The sequence below is a fragment of the Cyprinus carpio genome, chromosome B2 (genome assembly GCF_018340385.1).
Source record: "Cyprinus carpio isolate SPL01 chromosome B2, ASM1834038v1, whole genome shotgun sequence".
NCBI classification, from domain to species: domain Eukaryota; kingdom Metazoa; phylum Chordata; class Actinopteri; order Cypriniformes; family Cyprinidae; genus Cyprinus; species Cyprinus carpio.
Genome location: NC_056598.1, coordinates 15,040,293 through 15,062,673, shown reverse-complemented (window position 1 = coordinate 15,062,673; position 22,381 = coordinate 15,040,293). Strand labels below are relative to the sequence as shown.

The 22,381-nt window shown below is 35.7% G+C and overlaps 3 protein-coding genes across 3 annotated transcripts in view; 1 reads left to right on the top strand and 2 right to left on the bottom strand.

Moving 5' to 3' along the window:
* The window catches only part of LOC109087492 (phospholipase D1-like), a 31,410-nt gene extending 31,322 nt beyond the window's left edge, over positions 1 to 88 (bottom strand). Inside the window, exon 1 of the mRNA XM_042718269.1 lies at positions 71 to 88. The gene's annotated coding sequence lies outside the window, so the exon portion shown is untranslated. The remainder of the gene's footprint in view (positions 1 to 70) is intronic.
* Positions 89 to 11,282: 11,194 nt separating this feature from the next.
* Positions 11,283 to 14,996, top strand: LOC109105102 (growth hormone secretagogue receptor type 1). Its single transcript, XM_019118450.2, has 2 exons — positions 11,283 to 12,899; positions 13,904 to 14,996. The coding sequence occupies exons 1-2, from the start codon at positions 12,122 to 12,124 to the stop codon at positions 14,206 to 14,208; spliced, it is 1,083 nt and encodes a 360-aa protein (XP_018973995.1). The 5' UTR covers positions 11,283 to 12,121; the 3' UTR covers positions 14,209 to 14,996.
* A 1,933-nt stretch (positions 14,997 to 16,929) lies between these two features.
* Positions 16,930 to 22,381, bottom strand: part of LOC109105100 (fibronectin type III domain-containing protein 3B-like) — a 127,581-nt gene continuing 122,129 nt past the window's right edge. The window contains exon 26 of the mRNA XM_042718267.1: positions 16,930 to 20,488. Coding sequence (XP_042574201.1) covers positions 20,177 to 20,488 — 312 coding nt within the window. The 3' untranslated portion in view covers positions 16,930 to 20,176. The remainder of the gene's footprint in view (positions 20,489 to 22,381) is intronic.

The following is a 22,381-nucleotide window of genomic DNA, read 5'->3' as shown; positions in this document are numbered from 1 at the left end:
GAAAGAAAGAAAGAAAGAAAGAAAGAAAGAAAGAAAGAAAGAAAGAAAGAAAGAAAGAAAGAGAAATTACCTCTGTTATCCAGCCAGTAGTTAAGTGTGTTACTGCAGGCTCGGGTTAGTTCTTCTGCTACACACTGATGCTGGCAGTTTATTGAAGGCTCAATATCAGCTCAGTGGCAGCTCAGTCCCTTTCCAGTCATAAAACTGGTTTAATGATCATGCCTTAATTCCCTTCCCCACAATATTCAGTCAACATCACAATCAAAATTTGCATGAGATGCATTTCTGCTTTGAATTTGTCATTTTACATGTGTTTATTTACCAGCAGGAGGGAAAAAAAAAAATTAATATTTAAAAGATTGGAAGTCATACAAATACATATAGTGAAGTGACATACAGCCAACCCATACTCAGAATTCGTGCTCTGCATTTAACCCATCCAAAGTGCACACACACAGCAGTGAACACACACACACCATGAACACACACCCGGAGCAAGCAGTGGGCAGCCATTTATGTGCTGCGGCACCCAGGGAACACTTGGGGGTTCGGGTGCCGTGCTCAAGGGCACCTCAGTCATGGTTATTGCCGGCCCGGAGACTCGAACCCCACAAACCTTAGGGTTAGGAAGCAAACTCTCTTACCATTAGGCCACACGATATTAAGATATGAAGTCATGCAACTAGTGTTCAAAATGAACAATGTACATGTATTTACTACAATTTGCTTTTGATGTTGCTTCTTTTTTAGATTAAATATGAAAAGGAGCTGAATAACATTAATTGGTTAGATGAAATGTTAACTACAGGTAGGGTTGCCAACTTCAGAAAAGGAAAAAGAAAAATCATGGTTTTTCATAGAAAAATAAGGGACAGAATAAAGGACACACACAGGCCTACACACACACACACACACACACACACACACACACACACACACCAGTACACAGTATTATATCTTTTAGATTTGTAATGTTTTTTTTGTTTTCATGGAGTATTTTATGCTCATCGATGCTGTATTTATTTGATCAAAAATACAGAAAAAAACAAGTACTATTTGTGAAATATTATTGCACTGTCAATATTTGTTTCCTATCTTATTATACTTTAAAATAGAATTTATTTCTGTGAAGCAGCACGAAAGTTTCAGCATCATTACTCCAGTCCCTCAATGGTCACATAATGTCTTCAGAAATGCATTCTTATTCTGATTTATTATCAGTGTTGAAACTGTTTAATATTTTTTTGGTGAACCTGTGTTTCCATTTATAATATAAAAAATTAAAAAGAACAGAAATTTATTCAAAATAGAAAATCTTTTCTAACAATATCACCTCAACTTTATTCACTGAACACATCCTTGCTGAATAAAAAGTATCTAAAAAGTTCTTCTTTTTTTAAAAAAGACGAGAAGAAGCAGAACGAAAAATTTACTGACCCCCAAACTTTTGGAATAGTAGTGTATATTTAACATAAGCCATTTTTACATTTTGAATAACAAACCTGTTTCTTTTTAACTTTTTATTACTATCAAAGAATTCTTGAAAAAATATCACAGGATTCCCCAAACAATATTAAGCAACACAACTGTTTTCAAACACTGATTATATAATCAGCATATTGTTTAATGATTTCTAAGGATTATGTGACACCGAAGGACTGGGAGTAATGATGGGGGCTGAAAATTCAGCTTCACAGGAATAAATTATATCTTTAAAGGTAATAGTAAAACAGAAAAAGTGTTAAATTGCAATAATAGGGGCTATCATACATTTGGTTTCCTGTATTTTTCCAATCAAATATATTATATATGTAATTCTACACTCATGAACAGTTTAAATGTTCATTAACAACTACAACTTTATTTTTTTTATTATATTGTTATATTCTACAGACATTTTATCTATAGCACACCTTTACATATTTATCCTTTTTGTGGTTGTCTCTTTGACTGGGAGCTATGTGACACTAAAACAATCCTTTTAGCAGTAGGGTTAATGTTAGACATACTTGGCATAAAGCCTCTTTCTGACTTCACTGATATGACAGTTGTGTAAAATACAGTAGGCTACTACAGTATATATGAAAATGCCTTATTTTTCAATTAAAGAGAACTTATAGAATAGGACTGATTTGGGTGTTTGAAACTTTATTGGTCAGTTTGTATTTTTAAGAATGATATTCAAAGTTAAAAGTTTACTTAAATGTAAATTCTTTTGTCCTAGGTATACTTACAGAGAAGACGACTTTCCTTATTGAATCACGTCTTAACTCAAGTTAAAATGTCACGTTTATCTTGCCTGGCATGGCTGCCTGAATCATGTTGTTATTCATTCTCTCAAACACTGTGATTTGCTGACGTCCGATACGCGGACCGTTAAAAAACTAACTTTGTTAGCGCGAGCTTTGAGGCTGGAGGCCAGCCGGCAGAGGATTCCACTTCGTCTTAAGCCTACCTCGAACGGCTATGTTGCACAAATCAAACACTTGTCATGAAGGCTGGGTAATGATGCTGAAAATTCAGCTTTGCTAAAAATTAATTTTTTTGAAGTATATTCGAAATAGGGAAAACTATTAATTTTAATTGTAATAATATTTACAAGAGTATGTTTTTGTTGTATGTTTGATCAAAAAATGTAGCCTTGATGAGCAGAAGGAGGGACTTTCTTTACAAAAAATCATTAAAAATAAGTAAGGTTCCAAACTTTTTGACCTGTACTATATATATCTATTATATTATTCTCTATATATATATATATACATAATATATATATAGATATATTATATATATATACCACACACTTCCATTCAACAGTTTGGGGTCTGTATGGAGGGGTTTTTTAAAATGTTTTTCAAAATCAAAATACAGTTGCAATTAATATGACAAATTAAAAATAAACTGTTATAATAAACCGTTTATACTCCGGTCCTTGATTCTGATTGGTTGAGTCATGTTCAAAGCTGTTGTAAAATACCATACAAAACACACGACCTTTGTTTACTTCTGTGTGTTGCTCGGCAGCCACTTTGTTGGAACCACAACTGTTTCTGAGGAACTACATTGTTTGGTGGAAGAATGATGTTTTTATATATATCATTACACTTCATTTGCTCTGTTTTATTCTGTGAAACCTTACTACATGAAATAACCATTTTGTGAAGCCGTGGTTTACAATGAATTTATAACAGCTAAGTGGGATTGTTAGGCACGATGCAAAGCCCCAAAAAAACTTCTTGGGGCTTATTGCTTTATTTTTAGCATCATTACTCCAATCTTCAGTGTCACATGATCCTTCATAAATCATGCTAAATGCTGGTTTGATGCTCAAGAAATATTTATTATTATTATTATTATTATTATCAAGGAATGTTGAAAACAGTTGTGCTGCTTAATAGTTTTGTGGAAACCATGGAACAGGATTTTTCGATGTTCAAATTTTGATGTTCTTTTTTAGAACTAGAAATTTTTAGTCACTTGATCAATGTAAAAGTATTTATTTAATATATATATTATATTTAATATGTTATTATACACAACAATAATTTTGTTAATATAAACAATATTTAAAAAAAGACATTAAATATTAGACAACCAGTATTTTTACAGTAACAGCTGTGTAAAGTACTGTTTATAATATCTCATGCTAGAGCTCTGACATTGCTGCAGCTGCAGGATGCTAAAATGACAAGCAACATCTCCAAGATTCAGAGGTGGAAATGTCAAAGCAACTTATCTCCAGGCTGCTCAGCAGTCAGGGCCATAGTTTACCCTTGGAGCAGTTTGTTCTGCTCTTCAAACAAACTGCAAGCACTTTCCTGAAGCCCTTCCTCTCCAACAATCCATCTATTTTCCATGGTGAGGAGAGTTCCAATCCACTGTGTCTAAATGGATTAATCACTGAAGAACAAGAGCAAGACGCCATGTCCCAGCGTATCTGACACTTTGTGGCCAACAACAAAGACAGAGGAGAAGATAGACTTCTGAGCACCATAAATCATTTATATTTTCAATTTTCCGCCTTGTCTGACGCAGGACTTCTGGTCTATGGAGTCTGTAATAATTACCACGGCAGGGTGTGCCAGAGCGGCATTACCTTTGCTCAAATGGCAGTCATTGCCATTTATCACAGCCACAAGCAAACATCTCTGTCTCTCTCACACAACACAAAACAATATCAGCTCAACCGCAGAGCCTCAAGCACATGGGGAAAAGTAAGGTAAGAAATAAACAGAGAGACAGTGCAATGTAAGAAAAACAGAGATTAACAGAAATGTGACAAGAGTTTAATGGCTTTCAATGGCAGCTAGTTTCATTTCTGTCACATCGACCCATATGCTAGTAACCACACACAATGATAACTTAAATGTATTGTTCACCCAAAAATGAAAGTTCTGTCACCATTAACTCACCATCAAGGTGTTCCAAACCTGTAGGAGTTTATTTCTTCTGTTGAGCACAAAAAAAGTTATTTTGAATTATGTTGTAACCAAACAGTTGGCAGTAGCCATTGACTTTCATATGACAAAAACATACTATGGAAGTCATTGGCTCAACAGTTTGGTGACTAACAGTGTTCAGAATATACTGCATTCTTGAGAATACAGGTTTGGAGCGAGTGGAGGCTGAGTAAATGGTGACAGATTTTCATTACTAGGGGGTTAAAATTTGTGATGATGTTTTGAAATGTAAAAATGTTTAAAATAGATCATTTTGAAAAATAGTTGACCGAGAATTTTAAAACATTATGGTATAGTTTTAAAGCTACAACATGTAGTTTTGATGCTATAATAGACATGACGTACATGCAACAGAATTATAATGCATCGTATTTTTACTGAACCTTGAAGGGTCAGAACAGTATTACATATAGCGCTCTTGCCCTCTAGTGGACAGTATTAGAAAAACAAATTCTCTGCCCCTTTGAAACTTCATTTTTTGCTAACCACGTTGATGTGTGTGGATACAAGCAAGCAATTAGCTAAAAGACAGGATGTTTGCTATCTCAGTCATTAATGCACCTCAAATCCCTTCTAAAGGGCAACAGATAAAACCACCAAATATAGCTACAATTTGGATCTACACTTCCTCTCAAGCCTCTCAGTGCCCTGTGCTATAAAGATTGTATGTTGATTGGGATCACTTGATCACTGGGTGAAATATTACTGCAAATGGCACAGCTGTTGGTATGTAGCTACTGAAATTGGGGAAGAAAACAAATATAATGGAGACTTTGACCAGAGGCCACTGAAACACCGCACCTTAAACTAACAACAACAACACTGGTTTGAATCACGTTAAAACACTCAGTTAAACATTACATAAACAAATGCACAAAATGTAACACTGAATACCTTGCATCTTTTATTAGAAAGAAGAGAGGGTAATGCTGAGTTACTCAGACACTATAAGAAAGAGAGAAAGAAAGAAAGAAAGAAAGAAAGAAAGAAAGAAAAGAAAGAAAGAAAGAAAGAAAGAAAGAAAGAAAGAAAGAGAAAGAGAAATTACCTCTGTTATCCAGCCAGTAGTTAAGTGTGTTACTGCAGGCTCGGGTTAGTTCTTCTGCTACACACTGATGCTGGCAGTTTATTGAAGGCTCAATATCAGCTCAGTGGCAGCTCAGTCCTTTCCAGTCATAAAACTGGTTAATGATCAATGCCTTAATTCCCTTCCCCACAATATTCAGTCAACATCACAATCAAAATTTGCATGAGATGCATTTCTGCTTTGAATTTGTCATTTTACATGTGTTTATTTACCAGCAGGAGGGGAAAAAAAATTAATATTTAAAAGATTGGAAGTCATACAAATACATATAGTGAAGTGACATACAGCCAACCCATACTCAGAATTCGTGCTCTGCATTTAACCCATCCAAAGTGCACACACACAGCAGTGAACACACACACACACCATGAACACACACCCGTAGCAGTGTGCAGCTATTTATGCTGCGGCACCCAGGGAACACTTGGGGGTTCGGTGCCTTGCTCAAGGGCACCTCAGTCATGGTATTGCCGGCCCGAGACTCGAACCCACAACCTTAGGGTTAGGAGTCAAACTCTCTAACCACTAGGCCACGATATTAAAGATATGAAGTCATGCAAATCGTGTTCAAAATGAACAATGTACATGTATTTACTACAATTTGCTTTTGATGTTGCTTCTTTTTTAGATTAAATATATAAAGGAGCTGAATAACATTAATTGGTTAGATGAAAATGTTAACTACAGGTAGGGTTGCCAACTTCAGAAAAGGAAAAAGAAAAATCATGGTTTTTCATAGAAAAATAAGGGACAGAATAAAGGACACACACAGGCCTACACACACACACACACAAAAAAAAAAAAAAAAAAAAAAAAAAAACAGGTATATATATTTTAGATTTGTAATGTTTTTTAATGGAGTGTCTTATGCTCATCAAGGCTGTATTTAGTTGATCAAAAATACAGAAAAAAAAACAGTAATATTGTGAAATATTATTGCAATTTCTAATATTGGTATCATATCTTATTATACTTTAAAATAGAATTTATTTCTGTGAAGCAGCACTGAATTTTCAGCATCATTACTCCAGTCCTCAATGTCACATAATTCTTCAGAAATCATTCTTATTCTGACTTATTATCAGTGTTGAAACTGTTAATATTTTTTGGAACCTGTGTTCCATTGATAATATAAAAAATTAAAAAGAACAGAATTTATTCAAAATAGAAATCTTTTCTAACAATATCACCTCACTTTATTCACTAACACATCCTTGCTGAATAAAAGTATTCTAAAAGTTTCTTTTTTAAAAAAAAGAAGAAGAAGAAGAAGAAAAATTTACTGACCCCAAACTTTTGAATAGTAGTGTATATTTAACATAACAATTTTTATTTTGAATAAACACTGTTCTTTTTAACTTTTTATTTATCAAAGAATCTTGAAAAAATATCACAGGTCCCAAACAATATTAAGCAACACAACTGTTTCTAACACTGATTATAAATCAGCATATTTTAATGATTTCTAAAGGATTATGTGACACCGAAGACTGGAGTAATGATGCTGAAAATTCAGCTTCACAGGAATAAATTATATTTTAAAGTATATTAAAACAGAAAAGTGTTAAATTGCAATAATAGGCTATTATACAATTTTTTTCCTGTATTTTCAATCAAATATATATATATGTAATCTACCTCATGAACAGTTAAATGTTCATTAACAACTACAACTTTATTTTTTATTATATTTATATTCTACAGAATTTTATCTATAGCACACCTTTACATATTTATCCTTTTTGTGTTGTCTCTTGTACTGGGAGCTTGTGACACTAAAACAATCCTTGTACAGTATGTGTAATGTTAGACATACTTGGCAATAAAGCTCTTTCTGACTTCTGATATGCATGTGTGTAAAATACAGTAGGCCTACTACAGTATATATGAAAATGCTTATTTTTCAATTAAAGAGAACTTATAGAATATGGACTGATTTGGGTGTTTGAAACTTTATTGGTCATTTTGTATTTTAAGAATGATATTCAAAGTTAAAAGTTACTTAAATGTAAATTCTTTTGTCTAGGTATACTTTAGAGAATGACGACTTTCCTTATTGATCACGTCTTAACTCAGGTAAAATGCACGTTTTCTTGCCTGGCTGGATGCTGGAATCATGTTGTTTTCATTCTCTCAAACTGATTTGCTGAAGTCGATACGCGGACGTTAAAAAAACTAACTTTGTTAGCGCGAGCTTTGAGGCTGGAGCGACCAGCCGGCAGAGGATTCCACTTCGTCTTAAAGCCTACCTCGAACGGCTATGTTCACAAATCAAACACTTGTCAAAAAAGAATGATTAATTCTCAATTTGAGTTGGTTATTCATATGGTCTAGGTGGTCATTCGGCATATGCCTAAAATACGGGACAAACTGCATTCTGTATAGCTTTCATATGGAACACTTCTTTGATGCCTTAAAGGGGTCAAATGATGCGATTTCAAGTTATCCTTGCTCTTTGGAGTGTTACAAGCTGTTCGTGCATAGATAAGATCCCTAAAGTTGCAAAGACTAAAGTCTCAAACCCAAAGAGATATTCTTTATAAAAGTTAAGACTCTTCCATGCCCTCTTAAAACGCCTAGTTAAACACGCCCCCACATGTCTATGTCACTGTGTAGGACGATTTGCATAACACTGCCCAAATGTTTATGCAAAGAAAGAAGGCATAACTTTTATTCTCACTGTAGAATTGTTGCTGCCACCGCCATGTCGTGGAGACGCTGTGTGTTTCGTTGTGAAAGCGAAACTACTTTGTTTGACCTTAATTCCAAAAGAGGAGACAACTAGAGTAAACTAGTGGTTAAGTTGTATTTACAACACTGTTCCAGAACAGTTCAACCCAAATATTCGAACGTGTGCAGCGCATTTTATGGAGGACTGTTTCCTGGGAGAGTAGCCTACAATGCTTATGTGGCACAAAGGCTATTTCTATAAATTGGGGCAATTCCAACTTTGCAAGGACAGTCTAGCGCTTCTGACTCATGGCCTGTAAGTACATTTACATATCTGAAGACTTTGCCACTGACTATTCAAACCTAGTTTTGAGCAGTGTAGAGTACTGCTTGTTGTTTGTCCTTTCTCAGATCACAAATGCAGACGTGGTTTTATGTTTACGTGGTGCAATATGCAACACAACGCATAAAAACACAGTATAAGTCATTATAAGCAGTAATTATGTTCCCACTGGATGCAGCAAATGCCTCTTTGTAATGGGTTTTATTGGTTTTGTCTCGTCTCGCTGGGACACGGCATCACAGTAAAGTAAGTGTTTTTTTTTTTGTGTTCCGTCACACAAAAGTGAACTACTGAATACCTTCACGAAGGGCCCATCCAGAAGTCCTGTAGCAAAGGAAACATGCAATGGTCACTTCACAGAAGTGATTTACGTTTGTGATCAAAACATAAACAGCTAGGAGATCTTGCGATGCTTTTTAAAGCAAAGTTGGGGTTGATTTCGAGTTCACATACAAAGTAAATAGAATAGGCTAATAAAATTAATTTGTCCTTACAAATGGTATCCTCTTCCCAAAGTGCCTTTCAAGGGCACAAAAAAGCTGTTTGGAATTCGCCAAAAATATTTTTCGTCAGTGATAGAAATTGGATTTAAGACGGTAGTGTAAGCAAGTTTAGTTTGAAAAAGTTTAGTAGTAATTTCGACACAATTAGACATTATTTGAATAAAATAATAAGACAAGAAGAAATATTTATTTGCAACAACTGATGGTGTGTTCAATGCTGCACACACGCGCAGTGTTGTCAAGGTAACATTTGGTCAGTCATTCCCTTAGTCAAGGGAGTTCCAGACGCTTATACGAGACAGTAATGCCCTGCACCCTTCAAAGAACACACTTAAAGGGCTCTGCCCTTCGAAGAGAGTAGGGCATAGGGATGCTTACTTCCGTTTGGAATTTGCCCAGTATGTTCCTGCACAACCGGAGGCTGCAGTTTCAGGATCTCATATCTAGGACCGCATTTCCAGGACCCTATAGTTTTTTGTAACAGCGCCACCCACCGAATTGGATGATATAGCAGAGAATCAGCCGTTTGAATGAATCGCTTGAATGAACAACTCAGTGGCTGCATCCGAAACCTGAAAAATGCTGCCTTAGGAGGACACATTCCAAGGTAGGAAGGCATCAAGGCACATCCGAATTCAGTGTTAGTTTCAGTTCCTGTCTCCTGAGATGCCTTCATCTGGCCGATTTTTGAAGGCAGCATAGATGTATCCTTCGCTGCCTTTGATATCCCACAATCCTGTGCGTTCCATTGTGTGAAAGTTAAGCTAAAAAATAAAGATGGCATCTGAAAGTTGCGGTCGGTGGTCAGTTTGTGTGTAAATGTATGTTTTTGATCAACGTTTTCCACTTTTTATGTCATTTCTAGCAAGAAATTAATATTGCAGTAATTAAATATCCACTTAGTTATCACCAAAGCTGTCTATATTTTGCTGTATATCATTAAACCATTACTCTGCCTCAGAAACCTGTCCAAAATCAGTTTCATGAGGTGCCTTCGTGCAAAAATACTGCCTGCAAAGTCATTGCCTGATACGGCAGCGAGGCAGCAAGTCACCTGCCTAAGTTTTCGGATGCGGCGAGTGACTCACTCATTAAACGCTCACTACTGGCACCTACTGGCGTTTTAATTTAGTTTAAAAGTATAATTTCCACCATCATTTCTTGTTTGTATATTCCAAAAAATAAAAGTAAATGATTTAATTTGATAACGTAGAGATAACAATAATCCCATTATTATAATTGAATTTATAGATTAAATATACGAATTTGAAATGAAAGGTGAAGTATTAGATTAGATTCAACTTTATTGTGATTGCACATGTAAGGTACAAGGCATCGAAATGCAGTTAGCATCTAACCAGAAGTGCAATAAGCAGTATTCTTCCACTTTACTGAAAAAGTTATACATTCAGGTAAATCTGACAAATCGCACATCATCAACAAGCTTTTATCATATTTTTTTTTTACGTTTAATTAATGTGTTGGCTAGATTTACTTATTACAGTCATTAAGTCAACCAGGTTTAATTAAATCATGGGCACGAATTAAGAACGTCATAATAATAAAACTAGCCCACGAATACTTACGAATTCGTGGGAATTCATTATTAATTCATAGTTAGCAGCACTCACTTTGGCTATGTAGACGTTGTATCGTATTAACGTTATAAAATTAATTAATTAAATTAATTCAAGATCTGTACTCACACTTTCATTGCTTTCCATGTCATTTTATATTGGTGTTCTTGGTGATTCAATTCGGTAGGTGGCGCTTGTTGCAAAAAAACTATAGTGTCTTGGAAATGCGGTCCTGAAACTGCAGCCTCCGGTTCTGCAGGAACACCCTTGAGCACTTCACGAATTTTATAAATTCACAAACACCTATGAGAACCCCTTATTCGAGATACTGACTTCAGTCAGACTGATATTCGTGTTTTGGTCCGCCGTCTATTAGAATTGTTTTTGTTTGCAACTAGTTTCCAACTGAACTTTTCAAGATGTGTTGCACTCACTGATCTATATAAGACTCTACATATTCTCTATTATAGATCAGTGGTTGCACTGCATTCTATCCTAACACCCCACGATGGCACTGTTCAACAAGTATCCATCCTCAATACATTCGCTACTTTTGTCATTTAAATAACGTGAACGTATACTTTCCACGCGCTTACGAAACTCTCTACCAATTTTCCGCATCCACTTACTCAATGATGAATGAATGACATCATTACTGAAAGAGTCCCTCAGCATTGCGCATGACGCGCGTCTCTCATCCTCCGCGAGGTGATTTCATCTCTCCGACTCCCACCTTGTACACTTATCTTTCTTCCTACACCAAAGATGCCTTAAATTGCTTAAAGACTAACACATTTCTGTCCAATGTGGTCATATAACTTGGCAGCAAAAGCTGGATTGCCATCCTTAAATCCTCTGAGTCTTCCTATCAGTTTGAACCATGTTTAGATGTGGAACGGATGGTAAGATGAGGACATTTATTCGACAGCTACAAACAGAGTACAACAAGGAACGACCTTCAGAGGAGTCGACTTTTTAAAGGAATCTCCGTCAGGGCGCATTCTCTGAAAGTTAACCGTCAAGTATTCTAAAGACTTTTAAAACAATAGCATTTGTGAGAGTGTATTTGGTATGTAGGCAGTTTTGTCGTTTTCACGCGCCATACTGAACAGAGAGCGCAGCGTGCTGTTGCTATGGTTACTTTTACAGGCTGGATGCAACTTTTATTTCGCGCGCTAATGTGTGGTTTCAGAAACGTAGTTAGAAAAGGTTTTCGAAACACATAATATATATGTAAAAAAAAACATACGTTGAAGATTTATAATACTGATTATTTTGAAGACTTTTAAGGGGGCTTCAATATGTAATTAGGAAGGTCAGACCTTCCAAAGCTGCCATTATTCGCATCCTGCGGTACAGGTTGTATAAGTTCAATTGTAAATGCTGGGCAGCCCTGAGCGCAGCACGATGGGGAGTCGGTGGGGAGACTGTCCTCCCCGAGCTCTCTCTCACAGGAGAATCTAGACGCTCCATGATCTCTCAGCATGCCTACCTGGACGAACCAGTCCAACTGTTCCTTCAACTGCAGTTGGGATGAGAACGCGACATACTGGGGATTTGAGCACCCGGTCAACATTTTCCCCGTTCCAGTGCTAACCGGGGTCACCGTCACCTGCGCGCTCTTCTTCTTTGTAGGTGTAACGGGGAATCTCATGACCATTTTGGTGGTGACCAAATACAAGGACATGCGAACCACCACCAACTTGTACCTGTCCAGCATGGCCTTTTCGGATTTACTCATTTTTCTCTGCATGCCTCTGGACTTGTACAGAATCTGGAGATACCGACCTTGGAATTTCGGCAACGTACTTTGTAAACTCTTTCAGTTTGTGAGCGAGTGTTGCACGTACTCGACCATTCTGAACATCACTGCTCTCAGTGTGGAGAGATACTTTGCTATTTGTTTTCCTCTTAGGGCAAAGGTAGTCGTGACCAAGGGTCGCGTGCGCGGGGTCATTTTGGTCCTCTGGATAGTATCCTTCTTTAGTGCAGGACCTGTGTTTGTGCTCGTCGGGGTTGAGCATGAAAACGGGACAAACTCGTGGGATACAAACGAATGCAGAGCGACGGAATATGCCATTAGGTCTGGGCTCTTAACCATTATGGTTTGGGTCTCCAGCATCTTTTTCTTCTTGCCTGTGTTCTGCTTAACTGTATTGTATAGTCTCATCGGGCGAAAGCTCTGGAAGAGAAAGAGGGAGACGATTGGGGAAAACACTTCGAGTCGTGATAAAAACAATAGACAGACAGTGAAAATGTTGGGTAAGTGTCCAGTTGCACCACAGTATCGGGTAACCGTGATTAAGTTGTTTATCATTTGCGCACTTTACGCACAAGCGCACCCATTACGCACGGCATGCGCTTGGCACAGAACAACAGCACAGTCCTGCATACACTAAAACTGTTTTGTTAGGGAACCTAAAAATGTACTTTATGGTGTAACACCTAAATTAAATGTTTTTTAAAGTAAAAAGGCTCGTTGTTCACCTTTCCATGTTGAAAAGGTTTAAACAAAAACAAAAACAAAAAAATTTAAATTGCATCTTTAATTGATCATTGAAATGTGCTGTGCCATAGCAAGCTATATATGTACTTCAACTGTTTTATTTATCACGATTTATATATATATATATATATATATATATATATATATATATATATATATATAAATCGTGATAAATAAAAACAAAATAAAATATTTATAAAATTTATCAAATTCTATTGATAAATAAAACAGTTTATATTAGAAAGAATGCTGATATTTCTGGAAAAAAGTATCCAGCTTTCATTAAGTAGTTCTTTTATCGTATGAAATCAAGGTAACAGGGTTGAATAATTAAAACCGTCCTTTAAGAACAAACTAAGATAAAGGGAAAAAACTGGAGACACTTGTCCTTTTGTTCTGTACGGGTGATGTTATTTATATATTTATTAAAAAAAGAACATAATTTTAATAAGGGGGAATTGTAACAGGGTTGACAAAACTTTTTAATAAAATGTCACCACTAGAATCTACACAAATATATATTTTATTATTTAGAAATATTATAAAAAAATAAATAAACATTTTTGTATGTTAAGAAAAATGCTTATCATTTTGAGGTTTAAGGCGATGTTCACGCGTTAAGGAGGCTCTTTTGATGTTTCAAAATGGTATTTGTGCATGACTAATATTTTTTTTCTTACTAATAATATTTGCTTTCTGCAACAAGGTGAGGGAACTGCTATTTCACCATTCAGTAACTTTCATTCCCTCTCTATAACAGCTGTGGTGGTGTTTGCCTTCGTGCTCTGCTGGCTTCCCTTTCACGTTGGACGTTACCTGATCTCCAAATCCACAGAGATGGGCTCTCCTGTCATGTCCGTCATCAGCCATTACTGTAATCTCATCTCCTTTGTACTCTTTTACCTGAGTGCTGCAATCAACCCTATTCTGTACAACATCATGTCCAAGAAGTACAGGATGGCAGCTTGCAAACTTTTCGGACTGCATCATAGCCCACGAAGAAGCACATCAGTGGTCAAAGGAGAGAGTTCCCCGTGCTGGACAGAATCCACTGCCAGCCTGTGACTCTGCCAGACTGACTTTACCATTAACAGCCATTTCAGACCTCATCTACTGCTGCCACCATTTCGTAAGGTAATAGTTCCTCAAAAATCCACATGGATCTCTCTTAAGGGAGTAGTTAAGAAAGATTCATTTCAGGAACAGCCATTCGCCCATTCCAAGCTCAACATTTCATTAGATGCCTTGATGTTTTATAAAAATATGCTTGTAAATAGAGACATAAAAAGGAAGAAGAAAAAGATAACTTCAGTTGCCTTAAATCTAAATGAAATCTGGAAGACAAAATTAGCACTGTAGATACAGCAACCTTATGTGCCCGACTACAGGGACTGCAAAGGTGATGCCGTTCATTTGCATTGTGCCTGAATGCATATCATGCTCCTTTAGCAAGTGTTGTCACTTTCTTTATGTGTGTGTTCATAAGGCTTGGCTCCAGAATTGAAGCAATACACAGAATTCAAAAGCTTCTGAGGAACGTTAATTAAAAACAAAGAAACATAAAAATCAGAATTGCATTGGTGCATTGAAGTACTCGGACATCATAAAAGCTTGCTTTTTTGTTCTCAGTGTTTCATGTGCTAAATGTATAAACTACTGGTACTGAATTACCCAGTTATACAGAAGAGTTTTATTTAAAACCACTGCAATAAATGTTGTGACAGTATATTTGTATGTTACATTCAGTAGTATCTGTTGTGGAAACATTGTCCTGTGTTCTAAATGATGTAAAGTATAGAAACTTCCATATTTGTATATTGTAAAATATGTAAATATACCCATGTTCCATTGGATATCTGTTGTGTTGGAGGGTTTCTCTTGCAAATTATGTTTTTTTTTTTGACAATACACTAAAAAATAGTGTATATTTTTCCCTCAAAAAATTGTTAGGATATTTCACAATTAATTACAAGGAACAGTGAATTAAAAATGACATTTTAAAGTAGAAAGACTAAAATAGTATTTTCCTGTAAAACACTCTAGTAATCTCTTATTTACAACTTTGAAAATCATTCTGTAGTTTAAGAACAATGACAGTGACAAACAAGTTGATATACTATATGAGAGATACTGTAACTATATATATATATATATATATATATATAAATATATATATATATATATATATATATATATATATATATATTAATATACACACACACACATACATATACGCACACACACACACATATATATATATATACACATAGATGCATATATACATATATACACATACTGTATACATACAGTATACACATACATATACATACATACATGCATACATATATATACACACATATACTATTTCTCTTTTTCATGGTTGCCCTGTGAGACTAAAATCTGTCCTTACCACATTTCTGTAGATATACAAATAGATAGAAAGACAGACAAACAGATGGACAGACAGACCGATAACAGCTGGAATAGTAATTAAATCTAGGATTATATGGTCATTTACAGAAACTATAAGGGGTTCTTCAATAAATAATAAGGAAAAAGTAATGCAATGTTCATTTGAGATGCTCTTATTCTTCATCAGGATCAGTGGATTTTCACTTCATGACATCTTCTTACAAACCCTGCTTTCTTCTGTCCTATGTCCATGTGCAAAGTCTGACTGTTGGGGTTTTATTGATGTCAAATGAAGGTCAGAGCCTCCAGACTAGAGAGAAAGAGAATTAAAGAGGAGAGCACCTTCATAAATCAGTCAGATCTCCTTATGAGGCAGAAGGTGATGCTGCAAAATGAGATTGTCCATTCACACATGCCACTCCTGCCTTCCCTCACCATAAAACATATAAAAAAGAAAATACCACAGGCCCGATAGAGAAGGGGAACACTCTTCAAAGCGTCAATTACAGGTCAATTTCAAATAAATGAGCACCATACCTGGACAATCCGCTTTTAATGATCAACTTCTATTAAAATACTCTCGCATTAAAAGTACATGCTAATAAAAGTCAGATTATAATAAGTGATCGCAGTCAGTTTCCACAAACATAACACCAAATGTCTTCACTTGCAAGACAGTTATAAGCTGCAACTGTATTGTGACTGGTCACGCCAATATAGAAAACCTGAAAAGCAAAAAGGAAAATGGAGACAGAGAAAGAAAAACTGACATTTTGTAGCTTTGAAGTGTCAGCTCTAACCAGCAACAAGTACTTACCACAAAAAAATTAAATTAAAAAATGCACCAACAGAATGTAACAGAAACACTAAGAAGGATTGAGGCAAAACATAGCAAGAAGGTAGGCATCTGTAATTAATGGAAATGGATAAAAATAAATGCTCTGCTTTTCAGGCAATTTGATACTGTTCAAGTTGTTCAGGATTTATGATTTATTATTCATTAAAAAGCTATTTATCATTTCACTTTACACCATGGATTTTGGCTTGTTAACGTTTCTTTATGAATAAGTATCTGCTTCAAAAGGGTTAATACAGTATGAAGCACTTTTGGTGGTGGATGAAATTGGACTAGCAGCTTCAATGAACAACATCCTTCTATGTCAAACACCTCAGTACTATTGCTGAACAGCCCTTACATTTTTCCTACTTGGTGGGTTTTTGAGAATAAGAACATAATCTGAATTTTAGCAATGTCAAATATTGGGTTATTATCAGTATTTGTACTCATTGCAAGGGTTTTAATATTCATGACACGCAAGAGACAAGAACCAATGAGTGACTTCAATCATATGAAAGATTAACATGTCCAGCATACAATTTGTCCGAAAAAATTAAAACATTTATTGGGTATAAATATATTACATACACGCTACAGATACAGTTAAGTCTTACATACATAGGGTAGTATTTGCAAAAATCTATACATTAACATTGATATGGCAGTTTCTTTTATATATATGCATATGAAATTGTCTAACATTTACAATACGAGAAAAATGTATGACTTTAAAAATTGTAGATCATGACAACCCTGGAATGTTTTATATATCTTTCCTTTTCTTTATTTTTTTTTCTTTAAACTGTGAGGTAAAAATACATACTTTTTTTGGAAAATATTTGAATACAGTTATGGTTCTATACATTTCTCTGGGATGACTGAGAGCTGATCGATCTCTTGAAACATCATGTTCAAATTCATTTTCATATTTAAAACGGAGCACAGATAAAACAGGAATAAAATACAATATAAAAATACAAAACTGTACTTGGGCCACAAAAAAAAAAAAAAAACAAAAAAAAACCTGTGTTCTTTTGAAATTTTACAAGGACCAATATGAAAACAAACCAAAAATACTGAATAAAAAATGAATAAAAATTGAAATCACTGGTTAGGACCAAATACATAAGTGGAAAAAAAAAAACCGATAATTTTTTTTTTTTACCCTAACATTAAAAGGACACCAATGGACTTTCAGACTTTTCACAAAATGTGTTGAAGCCTGTGTGGGCCAGTTTTACAGATTATTATAGCAACAATAACTAGGAAATACAGTTTTATCAAGATAAATCTAATAAAGATTAATGTGTCGTTTTAAAAAGTGCTTCATTCTTGTTAGTTGTCATACTATATATCTATATATGTATCTCTATATATAATTCCTTAGCAAAAATACTGGAATAAATTCACTATTGCGCTATGACATGTCTGGAAAATAAAAGGAAATGAGAAATGTCACTTGCCTCAAAACAGTTTGATTGTTTTGCTTTCCTTTCGGTGTGAAACGGCATGGAAAATTTCACCTCGGAAGGATTATTCAAATAAATGGCACAATTTTCACTACTAAAAAAAAAGTGTAGTCACAGATGAAGTTTAACTTAAACGTATGTTTTTCCTTTTCAAGAAATGATGTTCTAGTGTCACAAAGGATTTCTCAAGTAACCCTTTAAATAACAATAAAAAGCAACATAAAAGTGGACAAGCCTCTGCTTTGGCAAACAGTAAGATAACATAAGCGTCATAACACTCTTTTTAGCAATACCAAATGTAGCTACATACTGTATGTCCCATTACACGCTCACAAAATAAAAAAAGAAAACAGATTAAACATTTGCTACAGTTCTCTATGAGAAGACAACTAGCTGGAGTTCGGCACTTTCTGATAGGAGATGAACAGGCATTTGGTTATACATAAATGTTTCTGCATGGTACATGCTACATGTTCCCAATTAATGAAAGACATAAACATAACCAGAATTATGAATGAAAGGAATGCTGGCCTTAATCGTTAATCTACAAAAAAAAAAAAAAAAACATGCTACAAGAGAGATGGAGGGAGAGAAAAAAAATAGTACATAACTACATCTCTTTATTTCTTGAAAAATAAATAAATGAAGATTGCACTTTAATTGCCATTTAAAGTACTGTATGCAATAGATAGTATAAATAACCCTAAAGAATGATACCTTACTTTCCCATTAACTTTGGCAAATGTATTCTGAGCTAGTAAACGATTTGCTTACGAAACAACTGGAGCAAGGCACAGCTTAGGTGAGAAAACAGATCAAATAAATGCATTTAAAACTGCAGACGCAGATACAAAGGAATGACGCTACAGATAACAGCAATATCAGAATCATTCGGCAACGTTTAGTGTTTTCGCAGCACCCTCTCAGAAACATAGTCTATGTCCCTGAGGTACAAATACAGGCTCTCAGTCAAGGAGAAGAAGGCCTTCTCCATATAGTTCTCCTTTTTAGAAACCTCCTAACTGTTCTACAAGTGTAACTTGGGAGAAACTCTTTGGATTGACGGGAACTGCTGGTTTGTACCTTTTTCCTTGGCTAAAGATGCACCGCAAGCACATCAGGCTGTTTTGGCATGGCGCAGCGGGTGGAGAAACTCCAATAAACTCGATATGAAGCACCTTAGAAATGTCCAACTGGCTTTCACGGATTCAGAGAAGATGAAACATTCAACGACGGGTGACGGGAACACGACGGGCGAAGTCCCGAGGACCAACGCCATTCACAGCTACGCACTGGTTATTGTGACTCCCTGGATCTACGGACACCACACAGAGCCCAAAGTCAGTCTGAGAGGGCAACGTTAGCCTAGCCAAAGTCATCCGGGGGGCTGGGGGCGAGGAAATAGCCCTGTGTCACTGCACCTTAGGACTAGATGGCCAGAGAAAGAGGGTGTGTGGTGGCAAAGGGCGGCGTTAAACTTCCCTCACCCTTGTCCGCCACCACTACTGACCACAGATAAAGCACCATAGACTGTGAACAGAGAGATCTACTTCAAACTCATTGTTACTTATATTACAATAGCTCTTATAGATTTATATTTATATCTCATATATTAGATAACTGATTCCGTTTATAGGAAAAATAAACACAATAGCAGCATCACTTAAACCACACTTGGATTGCAACTTGCTTTGGCAGCTTAAATGCAGGGGGGTTTACAACAGCCTTACTACGGTGACAGTATTTCGTGTTTCTGAGAAGGGTCGTGGTGATGCGTACTGTGACGTACAAGCAAAATGTGAACATCACATGATTATGTATCAAAAAACGGCACTGGGTGAACTGTGGGTGTTACGTCATGATAAAGCTATGTAACTTGTGTATATATGGCTGTGAAACAAATGCACACTCGGATAAAACAAAGTAAGGCCATGAATGCGGAGAAAATACCGATACATTTTCCTCCCAAGATATACGTACACTTAAAGGGATACAAAAAAACGAAGCATGCAAAAACAGGCTGTCGCGCAACTCTTTGTAAGGCTTGATGATGTGGTTCCGCTTCCCCGAAGAGTTCAGAGCGAAATCCACACGCTGTAAAAGAGTGAGTGACACAGCGATGCACAGGCAGGCTGGAAGGCATCAGAGAGGGCAAGAGAGAGAGAAAACAGAATGAAAGACAAGAAGAGAGCCTGTATAACATACTCAGCCTACAGTACGTCGCGTCAGATGTATACTTTAAGTGTTCGTGTGTTTCTCAAAAGTTTTTTTTTTTCCTTGGCTGGCTGCTGGTTCTGCGTTCATTTCGGTATTTTCACTTCATGAAGAAGTATTCCACTACAAAAGCGATGAGGAAAGACAGGGCCGCGAAAGCCCCGACTAAGACCGCTGCAAAGCGTTCGTCCGTGGCGAACATGCCGCTGGGCTTCAGGGTCTCGGGGGAGCTGAGCTCTCCGGGTAGGGTGAGCTCCGTGCGCCGCAGGGTGAAGAGTGAGGATGGGCTGAGCGGGCCGCACAGATCCTGTGTGCTGTCCTGACACCGCCGACACACGTACACACGGAAGCGATAGTCTGTGTTGTTCTGCAGGCCAGATATCTGGAAGCTTGTGTCTTCTCCCTTATATAACTGAAAGAGAAAGTGAACGTTTGTGAAAAATATAGCTTCATATTGTCAGACTGAGTAAAACATGTCCAACTAGACACCATCAAGAACTGTTTATGTTCCAGGTTCAATACAACTTCAGTTTGTTGCATTTAATGCAGTATTTTCATATCCAAAGAAAATAATTGTAGTTATAATTTCAATATTTTCAAACGATGTAAACTATAAAGGAGGTCACCTTAAAATGAGAAGCTCATTATCAGGGTTACTATATTTAACTAAAATGAAAAACTAAAATGAAAAAATTACAAAATTGTTACTTGCATAAAAGTTAACTGAAATAAAATAAAGATAAGATAAGATTAAGATAAAAATAAATAAAATGAACAAACACACAGCAAAATTCCTAAAACTTTAACTGACATTAATTATATAAATATAATAATTATTATTATGATTATTATCACTACTACTATTAATATATGTATATAATGCATATATATATGTGTGTGTGTGTGCGTATGTATGTATGTGTATGTATATATACACACACACACACAGTGTATAATAACAAATATTAATATTATTAACACTAATAATAATGATAATAAAAAAGATAATAAAAATAAAAAAACGAATGAAACTGTACAAAATGAAAAATATTAAAATAAATTAAATGTCAAGCTTGTATTTTTGTTAAAGCATTTGCATTCAATAATAATAAATATTACTATTAATAGTATGATTACTAATATTATTAATACTATTAGGATTCAATACAAATAAATGTAACAGCTTTTAAATAAATAAATACATTTGAAAGATTGGCTATAATCAGTGATTCAATCTATCAGGATAAAGTATAGTTCCACAAAAGTATATTGGAGAGATCTCAACATTTATTAAAGTAAGAGCATAGGGAAGGCTTTGGATGGATTATTTACTGTCTTGCTATGCCAATATCACAGATAGTGGTTAGGACGGTACATTCCTAATATAGGTCAGAGCTCTCATATCCGGTGGTGTTAACAAATGCCACAAAACCTCTAAAGGTATAAAAAGAGTCTAGAAAATCTGAACAGAGAAATCTGAACAGAAAAGATGCTTTTCACCAGGAAAACAAACCTTTGAATTACATGACATGCATGAAACGTTTTTACTAACAAGAAACATTCAACAAACATGGAAGTTTAATTAAAATGAAAAATACTGTAGGTCATGTGTGGGAAGAAAAGGTCCTTCTAACTAGTATAAGACAGAGCACTTCCTATGGATGAGGCTTTTCACATGTGGCTGCTTTTGGCTGCCAAACAACAGCTGTTCAATTTCAATAAAAAGCCACCCACAATTTGTAACCTTCCTTATTCGCAGCTAAGATGACGGACACATTTTCTTTTGTTGACACAAATGAAAGGTGAAAATGAAAACGTGCCTGAGCTTCATATAACCATGCAGCTCTAGTAGCACAGCCAAGCCAGGAGTTAAATATTTAGACCTTCATTGTTTATTCCAGATGCATGGATAAAGTGCCATGGCACGATCAATGAAAATGTAAGTCTTTTTTCCCCCTCCAAATACCTATTGCTCGTACAAAAGGTCCAGAGAGGACTAAATACTTGATTTCAATCCGGAAAAGAAGAACTTCAGCTTCTCGTTCACACCAGACACAGACTACTTTTGATTTGACTGAAGAAAAAAAAACACTAATGCATCAAAGAAATACATATGCTAAGCAAATACATTTGGAAACTGTTCCTATCAGCAGTATAATGCATTAAAAAAGATCAACTTCATATAAGTTGTTTCTAGCAACCCCTTTTGACAGCTACTATTTCATTTTTCGATTTCCATTTGCAGAGAGGAATGATACAGATGCCATTTGAGTTCAGAAGAGCATGTAAAACTGAGATGGCAATG

Bases quoted from the DNA above. Each gene is read 5' to 3' on its own strand.
- LOC109105102 (XM_019118450.2), top strand. From the start codon at position 12,122: ATGCCTACCTGGACGAACCAGTCCAACTGTTCCTTCAACTGCAGTTGG. The intron at 12,900-13,903 runs GTAAGTGTCCAG...TCTCTATAACAG, and splicing joins ACAGACAGTGAAAATGTTGG to CTGTGGTGGTGTTTGCCTTC.